Source organism: Struthio camelus, chromosome 24, assembly GCF_040807025.1.
Source record: "Struthio camelus isolate bStrCam1 chromosome 24, bStrCam1.hap1, whole genome shotgun sequence".
NCBI lineage: Eukaryota > Metazoa > Chordata > Aves > Struthioniformes > Struthionidae > Struthio > Struthio camelus.
The window spans coordinates 2680003-2699946 of record NC_090965.1 but is presented as its reverse complement, the minus strand read 5'-3'; the positions used below and the strand labels follow the sequence as shown (position 1 = coordinate 2699946).

The 19944-nt window shown below is 48.6% G+C and overlaps 1 protein-coding gene across 1 annotated transcript in view; it reads right to left on the bottom strand.

Annotated features, from left to right (window-relative positions):
• Window positions 1–17375, bottom strand: part of LGR6 (leucine rich repeat containing G protein-coupled receptor 6) — a 156598-nt gene extending 139223 nt beyond the window's left edge. The window contains exon 1 of the mRNA XM_068918509.1: window positions 17040–17375. Within this exon, the coding sequence (XP_068774610.1) occupies window positions 17040–17236 (197 nt within the window). The 5' untranslated portion in view covers window positions 17237–17375. The remainder of the gene's footprint in view (window positions 1–17039) is intronic.
• Window positions 17376–19944: the final 2569 nt, after the last annotated feature.

The window sequence follows — 19944 nt, the reverse complement described above, 5'->3', positions numbered from 1 at the left end:
TGGTCCCTGCACACCAAGAAAAGCCTTTCTTCTGCTGTCAAGTGGGTAGTGAGAGTTTTTCTGTCTCCAGCACACATTGCTGTTAGAGAGTGCCTGTCTGCATGGTTCACACTGAAGTGGTGGTGAGTCACCGTCACTCCCGACTCTACTGGGGGAAAAGGCTCAACTTATCAGCAAAATTGAGAAAGAGTGGGGCAGGGCTGGGGAGCTGAACCCTCCTGCTGGGGAGCAAGGCCTTGCTTGTGGGAGTTTAGCAATGGACACGCTGGTGTGGATGGACCTGACTCACCATCTCAAAGTGAACCAGTCTTTGGTCCATGGCCCCTGTGGTTCAGGTAGATGCCATGCTCTTGCTTCTGCATGTCTGATTTCACAAGGCATGTGGAGTAGCAAAACAGGGGCAATCTTTGACCAGAAGAATCCAAAAATTCCCAGGATGCCTTGGTTAGAATGCTTTGGCTGTGGCACAAACCGACATGAAAAGGAGTGGCTGAAGAAACAGTGCAACAGCGTATGACATAGGGAAACACGAATGCCAGAGCACTATAGTCTCAGAGCAGAGAAGAGATCTACACAGGGATGCAAAGAGCAGTGCTCAGGCCTCCTTTTTTCCAGACTTGGGCACAACAACTAGCTCAGGCCACACATTAGAGATGTACCTTTGGTTCACAGTTCTGTCAAAGATTTTTGGCACACATCTTATAAGGGAAGATTTTTTTTGTCTGGATATCCAGACGTCTGGGGTGATCCCCTGTTCCAGAGGGACCACTGATAGTCCATGGCTGCTGAAAATCTGTCCTCCTTTATTTAGTGGGGATTCTTGCTTGACAATACTCTGCTACATGTCTGCACCACAGTTCCAATGTCAAGGCTCTGCTCTCCAGATGAGGCCTCGTTTGATCTGGAATGAATCATCTAGAATAAGCTTCTGGACGTCTTTTGAGAAAGATGTTTCTTCTGAGGCTCTCTGTTTTGCACTCTAGATTCCCCTCTTCTCCTTCCAAGAACATGAGGCATAGTTATAATACTACAGCTTTATGAACCCTTTCTTGTACAGATTTTGAACCCCCTCCCCCCTTTTTTTGTACCTGTCAGAAGCAACAGGAGAGAAGGACATTCCCTTGCAAAATCACCCTAGCCAGTGGCACCCCAGAGGGCTACCGGCATGGAGCTATTTACTACACATCCATCTCTGGCAGTGGTTCCATACCATTATGGAAAGAAAGTCTATCCAGGGTGAAGCTGCTAGAGCGATTCCCTGCTGCACATCATGCTAAGCACCAAAGGTGCAGGCACTGAACCTGCAAGAGGGAGGCCCAGGGGAGACTGTGAAAGAGCATATATCTATACTAGCTTTGCAGACAGAACAAGTCATCCCACCCCATAGTCACAGCTGAAATGAAAGCTCTTCCATGCTAAAGCATGAAGCTGCCTTCCAGTTCAAGCAACACTGCAAGACAACGTAAGCCAGGAAGCTTGAAAGGAGTGTCTGGGCGCATTGGTACTGTCAGTTTAGTCTGCTCCCTGGCTTGCTCAAGGGACCAGGCCTTCCAGGGTATGTTTGGGTCCTGCTGGAGCTCATTAGCTAGATCCCAGCATATGCCACAGAATGCTGTGTCAGAGCTAGCCTGTGCCAATGAAAGGCCAGCATTGCTTCTCCAGTGATATCCAAGGAAAGGAGAAAGCCTCCTCTAGGTGGGGGACCAGCTCTAGCAAAACAGTCCTTCCCAATTTCTACTGCCTCCCGCCCCTCTGGTTCAGCTTTTTAGCAAGACAATCGAGTGCAGACTCTTCTCTAGGCCCTCCTAGGTGATAGTCCTTGAAGCATGAGAGCCAAGGGCTTTTCCAAAAATCTTTGACGTTAGTGGAAAAACCCAAGCTATTTTGCTTGGATTTTCAAAGCTGATGGAAATCAGAGCAGATTAAATACTCCCCCCACCCTCCTCAGGAGGGGCAACTGAAAATGAAGACCTGGGAGAAATCTGATGCCTTGCAGAGCCTGTGACATTGCAGAATATCATCACGGGTGCTGTCATGGGGAGTCCCACTTCAGCATCTGACTTCACTTAAGTTCCCCCAAGTTAATGAGATGTCAGCACAGAACAGGACAGGAGAAACAACTCGAGATTGATTGCAAAGGCTGTGCAGAGCCACAGACCCTATGGAGGATCAAAGATGATCCCTGTTTTCCCTCATGCTGTGCTCCCAGCCTGCTCAGGGAGGGATATGATTGACAGCACTAGGAGTTCATGTCTCCCCATTTTCTATCCCAGCCCCTATGCCATGCTGAGAGTCACCAGCTTCTGCACTTCACATGCTGGATGGCTTGTGTGCCAGTGCCATATTTTGTGACTGCTGCAGTCTGCCTGGCAGCACTTAGAGTGTCTCAGAAAGCACAGTAAAATAATCTGATATTTTTTTTTCCTGCAAAAACTGCTCTAGACCAGCTCCTCCCAGAGACACTTTTCTGAGAATCACAGCAACTTGGATTTGGGAATCATATCTGCCTATAAAACTTCTTCCATAAAAGCTCCAGAGCTGTTGTTGCAGGAGATCCCAACTACGCTATTTCTTCCATGTAGACAAAACCTAATTTCACGCTGAAATTTTCTTAGACACAGCTCATATTTCAGGGTCTTTTGGTGTTACTTTCATCCCCAATCCACATATTGCAGCTCTATAATAATAATAATAGTAGTAATAATAGCAGTAATATTAGCAATAATAATAGCAATAATAATAATACCTTTTCTATGTACATAGCACCTTTCATCCAAGGATCTAAGTCAAATTACATCCCCACACATTCCAGTATATTACAGACCTATAATTCTAAGACTGCTCAAGTATCCAGACTTCAAAGGGAGTGTGGATTTCCCCTCTAGCCCAGTTACAATGCCCAACATGCTGGAGATGTTTCAAAGGTGTTTCGAAGGTGTCTTGGCAGGAGCGGGAGATAGTCAGAAGAGTCAGAAGAAATCTCGGAAGCCAAAAGGATCCTTCGCGGACTCTTTTCTCCCCTCTCCTGGCCACTCACTAGTCTCCCTGGAAAGTTAGTACAGCCCTGGGATGAGGACGATGCCTCCTCTGGTACCATGTGTCTGTGCAGTGGGGGGTGAAAAGACAGAAGTGGTGTTGAAGGAAAAACAAATCACAGCCCAAGCTCAGCTGGGTGACTTTGTAAGCCAGGCAGAACTCACAGTGTTTTGATCAGCACTAAATTCACAGAAATATTGTCCTCCACTGAAAGAATGAGGAAGGGGAGATGATGGAACACTTCATTATAAACCCTTACTAAAAAGGGTTTAGAATTATTTAAGTAACCTGAAAATGAAACAAAGTATTCCTTTTTGGGTCAAAGCAAAATGTTTCAGGGATATCCAAAACAAACATGTTTTGTTTTGTTTTGTTTTGTTTTTAATTGCATGGGAAACCTGAAAAAAGCTATTTGTTTAATCCAAACCAGTCTTTCCTCTCCTTTTTTTTTTGGTTTAGCCGAAGAACTAAAATAGTTTTTACTTACCCCCATATGTTCACAAGAAGTATACTAAAAGCAAGGTAGCTTCCTGTAGAAAGTAGATAACAATGAAGGATTGGGGTTTACAAAAAGTCTGGCCAAACTACAGTTTAGCAGTAGGATTCAGAAATCAATCGCTTCCTGTACGAAGTTCACCGGTGTTGCCTATATGCTTTTTAACAGCTGCTGAGCTCCCGAGGAGTACTTCAGTAGCTGTACTGACTTGTGACTACATCCATAGGCAAGGAACTATGAGGTCAAAGGACATGAAAGGCAGGCTACAAATTTGAGAGTTTAGTATTGTTTTTCTTCTTGTTGTGGCTGCACAAATGTAAAGCTTAAGAAAATTTTAATAAACTTTAAAAAAATATTTTAACTTTAGAGGTCCAGACATGTGGCTGAAAAGTGCTGAGCCTCTACAGCAATTTTTTAATCAGTTGATCTCAAAGGGCATTAAAGAAGTATTAATATTTTAAGATAAGGAGACTGAGGCACAGGAAGGGGAGAGGACTTGCCTAAGGTAAACTACATGGCTGGAACAAAGCTGGAAAACGGTCGAAGTTTCTTAATCTGCACTCCAGTCCTCTGTATCTCTCACCTCCATCACACAAGGGAGCCAGTGTTGTGGCCATGGGGAAATGGCCATTCCCAAGAATCAGTCTTTGTGTTCCACTGTGCTGGGAAAAGCCTGTTCTGCAAAGCACCTGTGAGACAGTCAATGGGAAGTAGTCTGCTGGAAGAGGAGCTCTACCTTACCATACCAGCTGAGCCAGAGCACCACGTGGAGGATGAGGGCAGTTTTAACAGCATGTCAAGCTCATCTCAGACTCACATCACACTAACCAGCATGGGCTGCAACATTTCCTTTCCTCCTTCTTCGGTAAATCAAGGCTTCTAGCATTTATGCTTTTGTCACTAATAAATCCTGTGCTGTCTTACACCATATGAAAGAGCAACAATACCTTAATTGTTGGACATTTTCCTGTGCAGGACTGCAGCTGCAGACACATGGTACAGCACAAGAATCTGCTGATTAGGCCCCAAACTGGGAAAAAGTTAAGGACTGCATGTATAGTAGGGCTGACATCATAAAGCTCAGTAAAGCCCCACATGCAATTGTCAGAGCATACTGAAAATTGCTCTATGTGCTAGCCACATAATCTGTGGAACTCATTGCCATAGGCTATTAGTGCAGCAAAAGTCTTACCTGCACCTATAAATAAAGTCCTGTTTGATTGTGGTACCTTTGACTTCAGGTGATTAATATGAGCAAATGCAACACACCTGACCCTAAAGGTATGTGTATATCCTTTGGTAGTGGGAGACAACCTCACAGTCTCAGATACTATCTGACAACTTCTGTGTCCGTATGTGCAGGGAGAAGGATATCTTACAATGCGTCTACATGTCTCTATATCTCATTCTCCCATTCAGAAATGCTGAATAAGCAAAAGCAGAAGTGCTATTTTCATGTCCATAGACTGATTCAGAGTGCTGCTTGGGATGCTAAGGAAATGCTCACACAGATGTTGGGCTTTTCAGTGGAAAAGTGGAAGCCTTTGGGGAAACTGCCACTTATATAGAGGTTGGTGCTGGGGAGTAGCTGCAGAAATGGGGGTAAAGCAAAACTGCAAAGATTTTTCTCTGCAACCAGAATTTATTTGTGTGTTCTCCGTGAAAAATAGGAGATGAATTTATATTTGAAAGTGAGGTATTTGCTTTTGCTGCTAGTTTCACACATATGCTGGTGAAAGCTTGCTTTACTAAGGATGAGATATATCTAGAATTGAGAATTCTCTTGAAATTGCCACAAGTGGGAGGCAGTTGCACCCAGATTCATCCCTACACTAGATAACGTCCTGGGGAAGGTGGTTTATGCCTTCAGATCCTGCAAGGCCATGATGTCCCTGGTCCTCTCCACCCTTGTGGTTGGCCAGATGGTCATGCTGCCAACAACAGCTGTGGCCTTGCCTCTGCTCTTTTGCCAGCCCTCCTGCCCCTGCTCTGCTCTACATGCAAGGCAATGCTTGCACTGGGAGGTAGCATAGGCCAGGGGGTGCCCTTGACAGAAAGAATTTCCCAGAGGTTGTATGGTCCCTCCCTCCTGCCTCCATCAGCTGCATGGCTCTGAGCCCCTGCATTTCCACAGGGCGAGTGTCACGAGTGTCACGTTACAAAGCCTTTGAACACAAACGGAGAATGGAGCATCCTCACAACAGACTTGCTCCCCCCTTGCTCCTCCCTCCCTGTTCTTGCTCTCTCTGTCATGCCCACCCTTTACTCAGTAGAGGAGAGAACATTTCCTCTCTTGTTCCCCCCTGGTTACCTCCACAGCACGTGCAACTCTGACAAGATGATGCTATGCTTGGGCGTCATCTTCCCTTTGAACAAAGGGGAATGTTACTAATTGGTGCCCCATGGGGCTGTTCAGTGCCGGAAACTATTCTGTCTCCCCAGGGTCTCTTTGCAGTGGGACCTGTGGCTGCTCATATTAAGAGACAGCAGGTCCCTTCAGCACATCCTACCCTTACAGGTGTGTCTGACTCACTCCTCTCCCATGGGAGCTGCTTTTCATTTCCAAATCCTTCAAAGAGGTTTAAACAGCTACAGAAAGGACTGCAAATAAGGTGAATGGAAATGAAGAACTGGAGATACCTAAGGAGACTCTGTCATCCTATGGAAGGGAGAGGCTGGAGAAGGAGCTGCCCTCCTTCATCAGTTTTAGAAAAATTTGTGCTGGCAGAACTGGAAGAAGATTTTGCATCTTATGTTCCTGGTCCCTTGACAAATCCCTGCAAACTTGGAGGCACTGCCTGAACTTCACCATGACCTCTTCTTGCTCCTCACCATTGGCATAGAACCTGCCTTCACTCAGACTGGAGCCTGGCTCTGTTTTGATTCTGTTCTAACCCTAAATGCTTGCGCTTGATCCTGTTCTTCTTTGTGAAGGTGTTCTCTGATCTATCTTCAGGTTCTGCCAAGCTCAAGTCCTTCTCCAAGACCTCAGGCTCCTCCTAGCCCTGACAATCCTCCCTTCCCACAGTGTTTCAAAACACTGCTGTGGAGATTGTTGTCCCATCCTCATCTCCCTGGCCCCAACTCCTCCCTGGCTCCCCATAGCTTCTCCTGACTTCTCAGCACCCAGGCATGGCCCTGTGTTGCCTGCAGGGAGCCTAGCATTGGGCTGATAGCTGGGCAGCCCGCCCAGGACCCACTGCAACACCCCTTTCCCCACCCAGAGCTGTTTCCCTGTGGTGTGCAAACATGTTCCTGTCCTTACAGCATGAGATCCCCAAGGAGCGTGACCCACGTCCAATGCTTTCTGAGCAGTCTCACTGTAGCCAAGAGGAAGAGTGGCTGTCCATTCCCTGGGTGGCTGGCTTGCCATGACTCAGCCCAGCTCCTTGATGGGTGGACATGGGGGGAGCTCCTTGTTCCACATCATTGGAGGCATTTTGGTGCCCTGGGCTCAGAGACAGCATCACCCACCACCCTGCTGCTGTCAGAGGGTGCTCTGTCCTGGGAGCTGAGGGTCACTTAGCTTCCACTGCAATGAGCTGGCAAGTGCTGAGCTTCCCTTTCTCTCCTCCACCCTGCTGCTGCTCCCTAACCCAGGCAGGTGCAGAGGGGGGGAGGCATTTGCAGCTTCACTGCTGCCTTTTGGCACCAGAGCCTCTGCCAGAATCAAAGAGCTTTTCAAAGAAAACCCTAAACTCCTTTAATCGCCATCTAGAGCTCCTCCCGCACAGATCTAAGGGCCATGAGCTCAATGTTTTCATTGCCCTAGGCAGATTTATGAGCTTATTCTTCAAGGAAGGGAGGGAGAGAGGGGAGGCTGTGGCATATTGCTTAGCCTGGGGGGCAGGCAGGGAGGAAAGCGGGGAGGACAGAGGAGGGCGGCTGCAGTGGAAGTGTGTGATGTGTGTGATGTTGCAGAAAGCTCAGGTCTGCTGTGGCCGGTGCTCTTGGGCTTGGTGGAGAGACACGGCAGGATCGGATGTGAGTGAGAACCCAGCTGACTATGGCTAAAGTCCAGAGCAAGGTGAGGGAGAGCAGCAACTCCCTTCCAGGCAGACTACCTGCAGGGCAGCACCAGCTAGAAGGGAGCATGCGGATGAAGTGTGTCTGTTTCAGCTCAGTCCAGCTGCCACTTGCTCCAATGGACAGGACCAGGGGAGCGGAATACACCTCAAAGTGGGGGCGGGTGGGACTGGTCACCTGCAGTCACCAAACAGTTTGCCCTGGCTGCATTTCACTAGTGGAGACTGAGCAACAAGGCTTGCTGACAGTCACATGCTGCTGCCCACCCAAGACCACAGCCCCATCTCCTTTTGTATTTGCTCTAACCACTCGACTATGCTGTCCCCTCCACCTCAGTGCTCCTTGTCCGTACACCTGCTCCCTTGCTGCTGGGGAGCTTAGTACCAGGGAACTGTGAAGCAAGTGCAGTAAAGGTCTAGCTGCTCCCCTGACTGCACAGAGATGTGTACCAGTTGCTAGCTTTGCGATGAGGCAGATCCCACCCCTCACCACCCCATGGCCCTCCTCAGACAGTGGCCCACCAAGAAGTGCACACCTACTCGCATCCAATGTCCCAAATGCCCTTCTGCTACTTGCAAAAAAATTTGGAGATTATGTTTCTTTTCATTTGAAGTGACCTCTTGGGAAGGACTGAGCTGTGACCTGCAGGCCTCAACCCCTTCACCCACAGCACCGCCTGTCTTAGCAGGAAGCATTCGCAGGCTGCAGTCCTCACTTGTCGACCAGCTGCTCTCCGGAGAGCACAGCATCTAGTAGTGTCCAGAGTGGGCTAGCAGCACATATGCAAGGGAAAACACTCCCTGATTCAAAGTGCTTCTCACTCAGGATATCAACAGGTAAAAGGGAACAGAGCTCATGACAGAGATGGGGATGGGGAACAGAAGGAAGAGGGAGGTGAGCTGCTAAGAACCTGAACGTTTCCATCTCATTGGAAATTCCGACTGCAACATTTGCTTTCCTCTCAACACCAAAGAGCCAACAGGTCAATATTTAATATAGACCAAAAAGTGCAATATATTGTGTTTTAGAAACATCAGGATGTTTTGCTTTGATAATTTTGGAGTCCTACAATGTGAATATTAAAGGGTCTCTGGGTAAATATAACACCAGCAGGTGAAAATATGTAAATGGAAACTTTAAAAAAAGTCACCATGAAGTGAAAACATTGAAAAAAAGTGAAAACATTGAAAACTTAACCACAAGAAGTTCCACCTAAACCTGAGAAAAAACTTCTTCACTGTGAGGGTGACAGAGCATCGGAACAGGTTGCCCAGAGAAGTAGTGGAGTCTCCTTCCCTGGAGATATTCAAAACCCGCCTGGGCAATATGCTCTAGAGGTCCCTGCTTGAGCAGGGAGGTTGGACTAGATGATCTCCAGAGGTCCCTTCCAACCTAAACGATTCTGTGATTCTGTGATTCTGTGAAATAATCTCTCTTGATTCAACTTGTTACATCCTTTCTGCCATTCACAGTTCCATCAGCACTGATTCACTTTCATTAAGCATTTTGCTTTCAATGACATGAGGTATTCCTTGGGAAAATCATTCCACTAAATGTGCTTTTCAGGCAGCTCTAGGTCTGACCTCACTGAATGAGCCGTTAAATGTAGGTCTTTCAGTTCTGGTTTCACTCTGAGGTTTGCTGATCCCCCTGGGATGCTGACTCCAACATCACTATTTTGAGTGCTCTCTAGGGGAGTTCAGCCTGTTCCTACTGCTCTGCCCTGAGCCCTGTGCCTAAGCATGACCCAGCATCTGCAGTATCAGGGCTCATTATAGTAACACAGGGAAGAAGGTCCTCCGCTCTCGACCACTAGTCAGCAGTCCCCGAGTGCTTCCATGGGCCCAGGCCCTGGGGAATTTTGGCTGGTGGCCTGGGTGGGAATCACGTATTGCCTAGAGGGTACACAAGACCATTTGGAAGTGCATGCCCAGTAGCTGTGGCTTTTTCAGGTTGTTTTTCAATTTCTCCTACAAGCCACTCCCAAGCTGTGCCTGATCCCAGATCTGTTCTGTTTGGTTTTCTCTTCGTTGTAAGTTGGGGAGCACAGAAGAAAGAATTACACTGCTTTGAGTTAGCATTCATCTATGTTCTCCAGCAGGGGAAAACCAGCCAGATGATTGCCTGGTTTTCAATGGATTGGATTTGATGGATTTCAATGATGGATTTGTTATCAGTGATGGCAGCTGTCCCTCATGTGTGGGACTGAGGCAGATCTTGGTTTGGCCTAGCCTGCTAGGTTATCCCAAAGTGTCAGTGTTCATTAATGCAGGGAAATGCCCTCCAACAGGGTCTTGTAGCTCAAGGCAAAGAACCACCTTGAGCTACAGGACACCCCGCACATGTGCTGGCACATGCTGAGCCAGAATGCCTGTGGTACCGCATCCTTACATACAGACAGCTTGTGGCACTCAGCACCTGGACAGTGCTGGAGTCAGAGTATGCCTGGCTCACCCAGGGTGGCATGAAAACCCCATAGCAAAGCCGGGACTTACACTTCTCTCCCATTCCCTGTGCAAGTACCTCCCAATCTCTAGTGGCCACTCCACAGTTTGCATGTGTTATTAACCCATACAGAAGGTATAGGAGCACTTAGTAAGACAAATAAAGCAGAGATCCAGAAATATTAAAGAGCTGAACTTCTGATGAGAATGGCAATGTATGAGCTGGTGCTAAGTGGCTTAGTGCAGGAAGGCAATCAGGGTGCTGAACAAGGAGTTGAACCCAGGCCCCCTTTAATTCCTGCTGACAAGGATGCAACAAGGATGCACAGCATGTCTGTGTCCTTTTTGGAGCTCTTACATGGAGCCAGCAGGCTTTTGCATACAGCACAGAGCCCCTCTAGAGAAAATCAAGTGCTTAGAGGAAAGACACTCTCACTATCCCTGCTATTCCAGAAAAAAACCCTGTACCTCAAAGCTATTAGATGGGAAACCATAAACCTGCTGCAGAGCCTGTGCATGAGCCCAGCTCTCCTAATGTCTCTTGCCTGCCCTATCTCCTAGATATGGGTCCCTGAGCTCAAAAGAGTTTCCTTTTGTTCCTGCTCTGCACACTCCTGCAGGCCTGAGGGACATTTCCAAGGGAGAGGCCATGGGCTTCTGGCTGTACAGGGCAGGAATGGCATTTCCCATTTGCCTTGTGAGAGGGAAGGAGGTCAAGGAGGAAGATAGCCCTTAGTACATCAGTGTGGCCACCAGGACTTGGGAATGGCTTTGGAAAATGTGTATTGCATTGGCGCTTTAGAACGGGAAGGGACTAGAAGATCATTGGGGTGAGTCTGTGCCTTTTGTGCTGTGTCTGGATGGGGCTGTGTGCAGAGGGGGTTGATGCAGTGTTGTGGCTCCTCTGGTGACCATGGCACAGAGAACAGGCTGTGGATGGGGAAGGAAAGCAGAGATGACTCCAAGGAAGAATTTTATTTACAGGATTTGGCACTTTCTGGATTTGGCACCTTTTGGATTTTGGATACCCCCTTCACTTACCCAGGGTGTGTGCTTGTCACCTCACTCCCAAAAGTGCACAGAAGTCCCTGTGGTCCCTGTAGCAGGAGATCCTGTCTCCATGTCAGCCCACTACAAGCCCAGCCATCTGTTCAGCCCCCAACACCCCTCTCCACTGCTCTGACACCTGCCCAGTGTCCTATAGTTCAGCCAGCTGTCCTGTCCCTCTTTTTCTTCACAGGGTGGCTGTGGTGAGCTACATCATTGCTATTCCCAAGCTGAAGGCTGCAGGGACACAGAGGTTAAGGCAGAGAAATAAGGAAGGCTTAGAGTTGAGGAGAGGCAGAGAAGCTGCCTTCAGCATTTGCGCTTGTTTTGCTCTGAGCTCCAGATGTGACTCTGGAGTCACCCTTCAAACCCTGTTGCTTTGCCTACCCAAAATTCTGCAGGTACTTAGAAAACATATGTTGGGAAGGAGACGTCTTCCCCTCAAGCTTTCCCTGTACCAGATGCAGTGATGTAGTGCTGCGTGACCAGGCAAGTGACTGCCTGGCTTCTTGTGGCAGTACTAGGAATCACATCACAGCAGCAAACAACCTGCCCCCTGTGAATCCCTGGGATAGGTCCATCCACCCACCTGACTCCAGAGGGTAGCTCAGTGGAGAACATAGGTGATGTGGCACCCTGGCCTTACATTCTCAGTGGGCTGCTAAATTCCAGCTGATGGCTTGAAATATCTCTGCAGGGTGAGATCTGTCCTGAGAGCTCCTGGCCCCATTCTCCATAGATACTGCACAGGGAATGAAAACCTTTCTGTTTGCGCAGCCTCCTTAGATGCCTGGTGACATCCAGGAGCAGCAAGAGTCAATGCTGTTCCCTCTGCCCCCTGAACATCCTGCTGTGACAGCAATAGCCTGATTACCTCATCAGACTGTGTTGTGCCTCAGATCTTTTCCTGCTTGCAATCACAGAGCAACAAAATTGCATGTTGTGAGCTATGCAGTGGTTGCCCTTTTTCACTGTAAGGTATGCACAGGTCTTGGGACAAGGAGCAAACATGGGAAGGGCACAGTGGTCTGCAGTGCTTCTGGGGATGGGGCACAGAGCAGGAGTGGAGTCTGACACCTCCCTGGTGCTGTGGGTGGCCTGGGGCTCTGGGGAATGGGGGGATGGCTTGGAGAAGCTCCTCACAGGGCCAGGAGCCATCTACCCTTCCCGCAGTCGAGCTGTGAGCAGTGGTGCTAACGATGTCTGGTTTCTTACGGGTTTCTGTTCTACATCCTTATTACCTCCAATGAAGTATCCCTAGTTCCCCATATGCTCCCCTCTCCCTCATCGCAGTATTCCCAGCTCCCCCTATGTCCCATGCACTGGTGATGCAAGTGGGTTTATTCAGTCTTTACAAGAAATGAAATGGGGAAATCTTACTGTGGTCCTCAACTACCTAGTGGGAGAGTGTAGAGAAGATGGTGCCAAACTTTTCTTGGAGATACGCAGAGAAATAGAAGAGGTAATGAGCACAAGTTGGAACATGGGAAATTCCAATTAGATATTAGGAAAAAAAAATCCCAAGAGGGTGGTCAAACTTGGGAACAGGGAGGGGAAGGGAAATCTTGGAGATATTCAAAGCCTAACTGGACAAGGCACTCGGCAACCTAATAAGCTGGACCTCCTTGGAGCAGGCAGTTGCATCAGAGACTTCCAGAAGTACCTTCCTAAAATATCCTGCGATTCTGAACAATCCTCCCAGTTCCTTCTCATATCCCTTAAGTCCAGTCTGGGTGAGAGGCACTGTAATCTGTCTGTTTTCTAACCAATGCATATGCTGGATGGCCAAGGTGTGTGTGCTGTCTGGCCAGCTGACCTGAACACATGATCATGGTGCTACTACCACCACTTTCCATCTGTGGGTACTAACAAGCCTGTCGATGGTACAGGAACTCCATTTCTTTGAGCCCTCTATTTCCTGCCAGTTAAGGTTGAGCAGGCCAGCCTGATTCTAGGAGGCACCTAGCAGGAACCGGTAACTCTGTTATAGCAGTGTCATTTTTGTGGTGAACCAGAAGCAGCCCCAGAAAACTGGGAGTAGCCCTTTACCTCCCCACCACCCCAGCATTGTCTTCCATTCTCCTTGCCAGGAGGCTGGTAGCCAGATACAGATGAGTCAGAGGCAGGGTCAAGATGCCGTCCCAGAGCAGTTATGTAGCGGGACTGATCTGCTCTGAGAACTTGTGCCCTGTCAGAGCCCTGTCCCCAGACCTCAGGGACTGACCCCCTCACCCCCATCCCCATTTACTCCAGTCCATTGGAGGTGGCACCTGCATACCCCAGGGGAACTGGGATGGGATCACTCAGTCAGGTCACATGTAAGGTTTGTAGCAGTGCCAGGAAGTGAAGCCAAACTAATAGCACTAGGCAACTCTTCCTCTCCCTGCTTTCTATTACTCGACACCATCTTCCTTAGTGCCCCTTTGCAGTCTCCTCTCTGCTGATGCAGGAGCTTTCTCCTTTGCAGTACCAGTCTCCTTCTCTGCTCTTAGCTTGCTGCCATCGTCTCCAGAGATCCCCCATCAGCTCCAACACATCTCTGTTGCCAGCCCCAAGAGCAATTCTCCTGCATTTGATACTGGCTATGGAAGATGGAGCTGTGATATTTGACATGCTGCTTGTAGGACTTACTGGCATGTTAGCTAAATCTTAACCCTCCACTCTGAATAGCCCAACTCTTTTAGGTTAATACAGGCCCTAGGGTCTCTGGATGCAGCTGAACAGGACAGAGTGTACGAATCCTTAATGTCTCATGGCTGGGCTCTAAGGCCAGGCTAAGACACAGTTTGCCCTCCTCAGCCGGGCTACATGCTGAGGTTGGCAAGCCTTCATATCATGAACCAGGCAGGGTGGTCTGCGCTGCTACAGAGAAGCGGGATGTTAGAGTCAGTATGAGACCTGAATGAGTTCAGGCTGCCTGCAAGAGCAATGGAGACCTCAGGGTCCTCTCACCTAACACAGACAACCCCCAGCTGAACTGGCTGCCTGGACTCTCTCCAGCACTACCAAAGGGCACACCAGCAGGTCTAAGTGCCTACTGGAGAAATCAATCCCCTTGGGAAGAGGTGACTTGTTTCTCTTCCACCTCCCTGACCACTGCTGCAAGCTCACTGATGACACTTCCATCTTGGAAAAGCTTACTTTTGGATGGGTGATCCCAGGATCAGGCAGCTCTGGTTCAGAGAGGTGTAACACTGAGAAGGACAGAGTTCTTGGAGAGAAATAGGCATGGTGGAGATGCGGTGTTGTCAGGATGGGGCATGAATGCAAGCTCATTAGTGGTGAGGCAGTGTCTAATCAGAGGTTATTACGAAAATCCTTTGCTTTATTTGGCACCTGAGGGAGTCCTGCTCTTTACAGAAAGGCTCATCAGTAACTTTCTGAGAAGACAAGGCACAGAGCAATGAAGTTGGACAGCTTTTCGGAGTAGCTGGCCTTCAGTTCCATGCTCTTTGTTTCCATTACAAGGCTTTATTTTCAGCACTTGCAGCTCTCCAAAGAGCCCTAGTTATTCTTTATGTATCTGAATGTGTATTTAAAGCCTAAGTTTGCATGAGCTTAGATCTCTCCTGAAGAGCTGCAGTTTCAACACAATTTATACTGATTTGCTTGGAAAAAACAGCCCTGGCTGCACACCTCATAACTGAGAAAATAACCTTCTGTGACTTGCCAAAGGTAAACTAAGAAAGTAGTGACAGAAACAGGGAGAAAACACAGCTCTTCAGTCCTCTTTCGGTAGTTCCCAGTTCATCCTGCCTTCCTACCTCTGTTATATCATCTTATTTATTAATTCACAGGCAGCATTTAACAGTCATGAAACAAATGTGCTGTTGCCCCCAGTAAAGGTCCAGCTCTATGAAGAAGGGGAAAATGCTGGACCCTCCAACACCTCCCAGGCTCAATCACAGGGATTTTACACCTGAAGGGTCCCTCCAGCCTGGCTTTTCCTGTAAGGCAATGGGGCTGAGGAGGTTGCATTCCTGTTGCTTCTCCTGCAAACTGCTGTCACTGGCGCCACCATGTGAATAAAGCAGGCTGCTGTAGCAGCCCACAGCTTCCCAGGAGAGTGCAGAGCGGTGACCAAAGCAACTGGACACACTCCCAAATCAGTGGGTGCTGCAGAGCCATCCTGAATACTGAGCTCCAGAGACAAGCAGAGCTCTGCCAGAAGCAGCCACATGGTAATCTGCTGCACCAGGCCAAAAGCATCTTCAAACACCTGCTCACTGGGCACCCTGCACACAGAATCCATATCCCCAGGCTCTGTGGCCCCTCTCTGTCCACCATATTAAGGTAAGCATGGCAGTGAGGACCATTTTATGTAGTGGTGGACCTTGGTTCATGCGATGCATCTCTCTGTGACTCACAGCCCAGCAGGGGACACTCTGCAGACTTGGACAGCAACATATTCGCTGCAGAGCCAGAGCTGTGGGTACCCTGTCTTATGATGAGTGCAAAGGTGGAGTGTATCCCTGATGGGGCTATCATTTGTCCTCGCAGTAGCATTGGTGCTGCAGAGCTCTGCAGCCTCCCAAGCTTACAGCTCACGTGTTTCTAACCACCTCCATCGAGTCTTGCTCCAGAGCTGTAGTGACTTTTAACACTCAAAAGCAGCTAGCTCCAAACTTATCCCCAGGGTGTGGGCAGGGGAGATACTCCCATGCAGTGTGCATCTCAGGTGACAAGTGATCCATGGCGCCCTCTCTGTGCAAGTACAGCTTGTGTCACACAGCTCTCTCATCTTTCATGCTCTCCAGTATAAATGGTCTTTTCCTCTCATATTTCTTTCTTAGGTGGCCCAGCACAACTCTGGCCACCTGATGGTCAGCACAAGACATAAAGCAACATGCTCCTTAGGCAGGTAGGATGGGGAGAGAAGCCCTTTTCCAGCCGGCTTTGCAAAATCATTTCTGAATTTTTTAGTGTGCTTAGATTTAACCATGGAGCAACCGCATCACAGACAAGCTAGAGACACTAGGCAACCAGCAACACAATACATATTGCACACCTGGGCACATGCCCCTTCTTGGTGTGATGCGTACAAAATGTATAGCCCCATCACTGTTTGGGGACTACCAATTGCTTTGTACAATTGTAATACACACAGCTTCCCTTGGCAGCTTCTTAGCCGCATCCCTAGCTGGGAAAGGCCTACCCAGCCTTCCCAGCCTACCTGCTGCACAACTGACGTTGGTAGCTGCAGCATTTTCTGTGAATAAACAGACTAGATCTTTCCTAGGGCAGGCCAGGGACAACTTGTCTCCTCTCTGGAAGTATGGAGCTGGTCAAACTCCATGGACTTTTCATGGACTCCTTTGCTCATCCTGGGGATATCCCCAGTCACCACCAATTAGACTGGACCACTGAGACTGTCTCTGGGGCTAGAAAATGAACTCACCAGTCCTTGTGGTAATTTAACTCTTTGGGTTATTGATAGCAGAGGGGAAGCGAAACATTCAAAGATTTAGGAACTTTTAAGCCAAGCCAAAAAATATCCTCATACCACTTTATAAGATTTTCATGCTCATGTTAAACAGGTGAATTGGATACTACTGTTAGCCAGCCCAACCCAAACCCCAAAAGTCATGAGTTATCACAGCTATTGAAATGTTTCACAGAAGGATCATAGAATAGTTTGCAGTAATTGCTTGGTATAAATACTTCATTATGCTCTCAGAAAATCAGAATCTACCCAGCAAAACAGCTCCTCTGATCCACTGTAATCAGGAAGCAAAGCATGCATAATATATCAATATAAGCAGCATTTGCAGAGGGGTGCAGGGAGGACAGGGAGCTAGTTTAGCTTGGCAGGTCCTGGAGTAATAGTTGCCCTTTTTTGTTGCTTTGTTTTGTTTTGTTTTGTTTCTGATTTCCAGTGGAAATTTTATTTCAGGAAAATGTGGCACAAACTTCCAAGCCTGAGCAAAGATGCAGCTGACTAAGGGATCTGGAGAAAGCATTGCAAAAGGAAAAACAAGGGCTGTACTTACAGGTAAGCTGTTAGAGGGCTCAGGTTGCCAGGGACTTCTGAAATCCCCAGCTCAGAGCAATCCACCGAGAGCATGATGCCATCTTCTTCACAGTGGCACTGAGGTGGGCACGAGGGTGCAGCATCTTGCTCCACAGACACTGCATGGAAGTGGACAGAGGAGGCCAGAAGAATGCCCCAGAAGAAGAGCTTGTCCATCCTTGCCTTGGCTGCAGCTGGCAGGAACTGTGCGATGCGTTGTTTGCTCACCCTATCCCTCTGGTCTGAGCTAGATCAGGGGAGCGACCCTGCTTCTTCACACGCTGCAGGCAGGGTATCTTACGCAGTTCAGAGTGTAGTAAGGATGTAGCCAGGGAAGGGAAGGCATTGTTGAATGATCTTGGTTATTGGGTTTCAAGGGCTGGGCAGGGGCGTGAGACACTCCAATGGGAGGAGTTAAACTTTCTACTCTTTTCCCTCTCTCTCCCTTAGAGCTGGCAGGAATTTCATTCAAAGGGAAGAAAGGAGGGGGGAAAAAAAAAACCTCAACAAATAAAGACCTGTTCATAGCTCCAGGACCTGTGCTTCTTTTGTAACAATGTTTTTGTGAGATAGCAGCGCAGGGGAAGGCAAAGTTGGCTCTGACAGGGCAGAGAAATATAAATAGGGAGGCAGGAGTACCCAACCAGCACTTCAAGTGCTCCAGACTCCGGGACGCTGAAATATAACCCCAAATAAAGGACTCTGTGTGTCTGCGCTGGCTGCCAAAGTCAGCTGCAACTGGGAAGTCAGGGTGCAACTGGGGAGAAGGGAGTGGGGAGATCACAACTAGCTGTTTGCTGGGAGCAGCCATGCTCAGGGCTGTTGGTCTGTCTGTCCTATGGTCCAGCCCTCACTCACGGCTGCTCCTGCATGCCTCATAAGCAGTCCTGCTATTGCCCTCAGCCTCATATATAGGGCAGGGTCTGGGGTGGGAGGTACAGGGGATGGAGCAGCAGTGTCACAGTGCCGAGCTCAGTGAGGGCTCCTCTCCGGAGCGCTCACCTGGATGGCAGGATGTGGTGCTGTTGCAGCTGTGCTGCTAGCTATAGTGTTGCATAGAGCAAGGCATGCATGAGCTGAATTTGCAGAAGCTGCACACCACCCACGCCAGGAGTAGGTGGCTGGTTCTGAATGCTCCGAGAGCTGTTTCTAACCACAGGTAAAATGGTCAGAGGTCAAAATAGAGGAACAGTCCGTGGAGTGGGGGGTTGAAGCCACATCATACCACAGTGAGAGGCTGACTAATCACCCCATAGGCCTGGGCAGACCTGGCGCTCTCTCATGCAAAGGGCTGGTAGATCTGGTTGCACTGGGGAGTACTCTCTGTGCCAGGCCAGGTCAAAGCCCAGAGGTATCCCAGGAAGTATGGGATGTGCAAGCATCAAAGTTTCTTGCTATTGGGTGTGAGGGAACTACTGAATTTGGCCAGAGGAGGAGAGAGGGATTCCTTCAGCAGTGGGGTTTGAAGCAACATCCAGGCCTGCATTCAAAAGGGGTGTCTGAAGCACCTGCTTCCAAAAAGGGCTCTGTATCTGTACTGGGAGAAATCTACAAAGTTCAGCTCTGCATAGCCTCTCCACTTCTCTCTCATGATTGCAGTTGCTGGCTGTTAAGGATCACCCAATGCCACTTGCTGGGATGATCGCTGTCCTCCCATGACAGCGGATTCTGTGATGGGGGCCAAGTCTGGCACCACAGCTTGTGTCATGCTAGATTTCTCCACAGGGCCATATATCTTGTCTGTAACAAGGAGGGCATCTGAAGATGGGTCTCTCAGGTTGCAGAAAGACAGCTAACAGGTGGGCTACCCAACCTTAGCTGGATCTCGACTACTATCAGTAATGGTGTATTGCTCCCAATATTGCCCCTCCACATTGTGCCTGTGGCATGGCCACAACTAGTTTTCAGTACCTACTTCCTGTGAATGTGCTTTGTCTTTTGGAAAAGGGGTTTCCTCATTGATACCTCCATTATCTCACGAGAAAAGACCTGGGGAAAATATTTGGGGTCAGGAAAAGATGTCTGCAAAATGGGAGACTTACAAAGCTCCAGCTAACCTGGGACTGGGGTGGGCTCTGTCCTCCATGAAGGCCTTTGAGTCATAATGGATTGTCCCTGATTATCCCTTCCAAAAAGATCTATTCTACCTCGAGCGCAAGGTTTGGGCTGACGCACAGACCCTGGCCTGGAAGGTGATTTCATTTGCAGAGTCCCTTAAGATACAAAATCTCAGGGCTGAAATTCAGTCACTGCTGAAGTCAATGGAAACTTTGCCACCAGGCACAGAGGAGCGAGAGCAGGAACTGATTTAACTGGAAATAAGCCACTTCCATCATGGGTAGTTCTGGAGCTGTCATTAATTAAATATTTGCATTGTGCTTTGACAGCTCCAAATGTAAAACACTGTCATCTGGGGGGAGGAGGGCTTAGTGGGAAGATAGGAAACCCTCCCCAGAGAGAGGGTTCTTCGTTGGGTTCCTTGACAACCCTTCCCCTCCAGCTTTGACATGGGGTGTTAGTATGGCCTGAAATGGCAGATTTGCTCCTACAGCAGCCAGAAATTTGGTGTCATTCTGGAGAAAGTGTCAGGCCTGTCACTGTGATCCTGGCTGCAATAGCGGCTTTTATCTACAATTCCACCCCTTCCCTCCTCCCCCCCTGCCCTTCTTTCCTTTCTGCAGTTTAAACAGCCAGACAACCACCACATTGCGAGCTCCTGACAATTTCTTGCTCAGTGACTTCTCCTTGGGGATGCAGAGCTCTGGCTGAGCACCCTATTAATAGAGCACTTAAAAAAAAAAAAATTGCACTGAAGAGATTGCTATAGAAAACTGCCATCTTGCTGAAATAAAGCCATTTCCCCAGGAAGGCATTGATTGCAATGA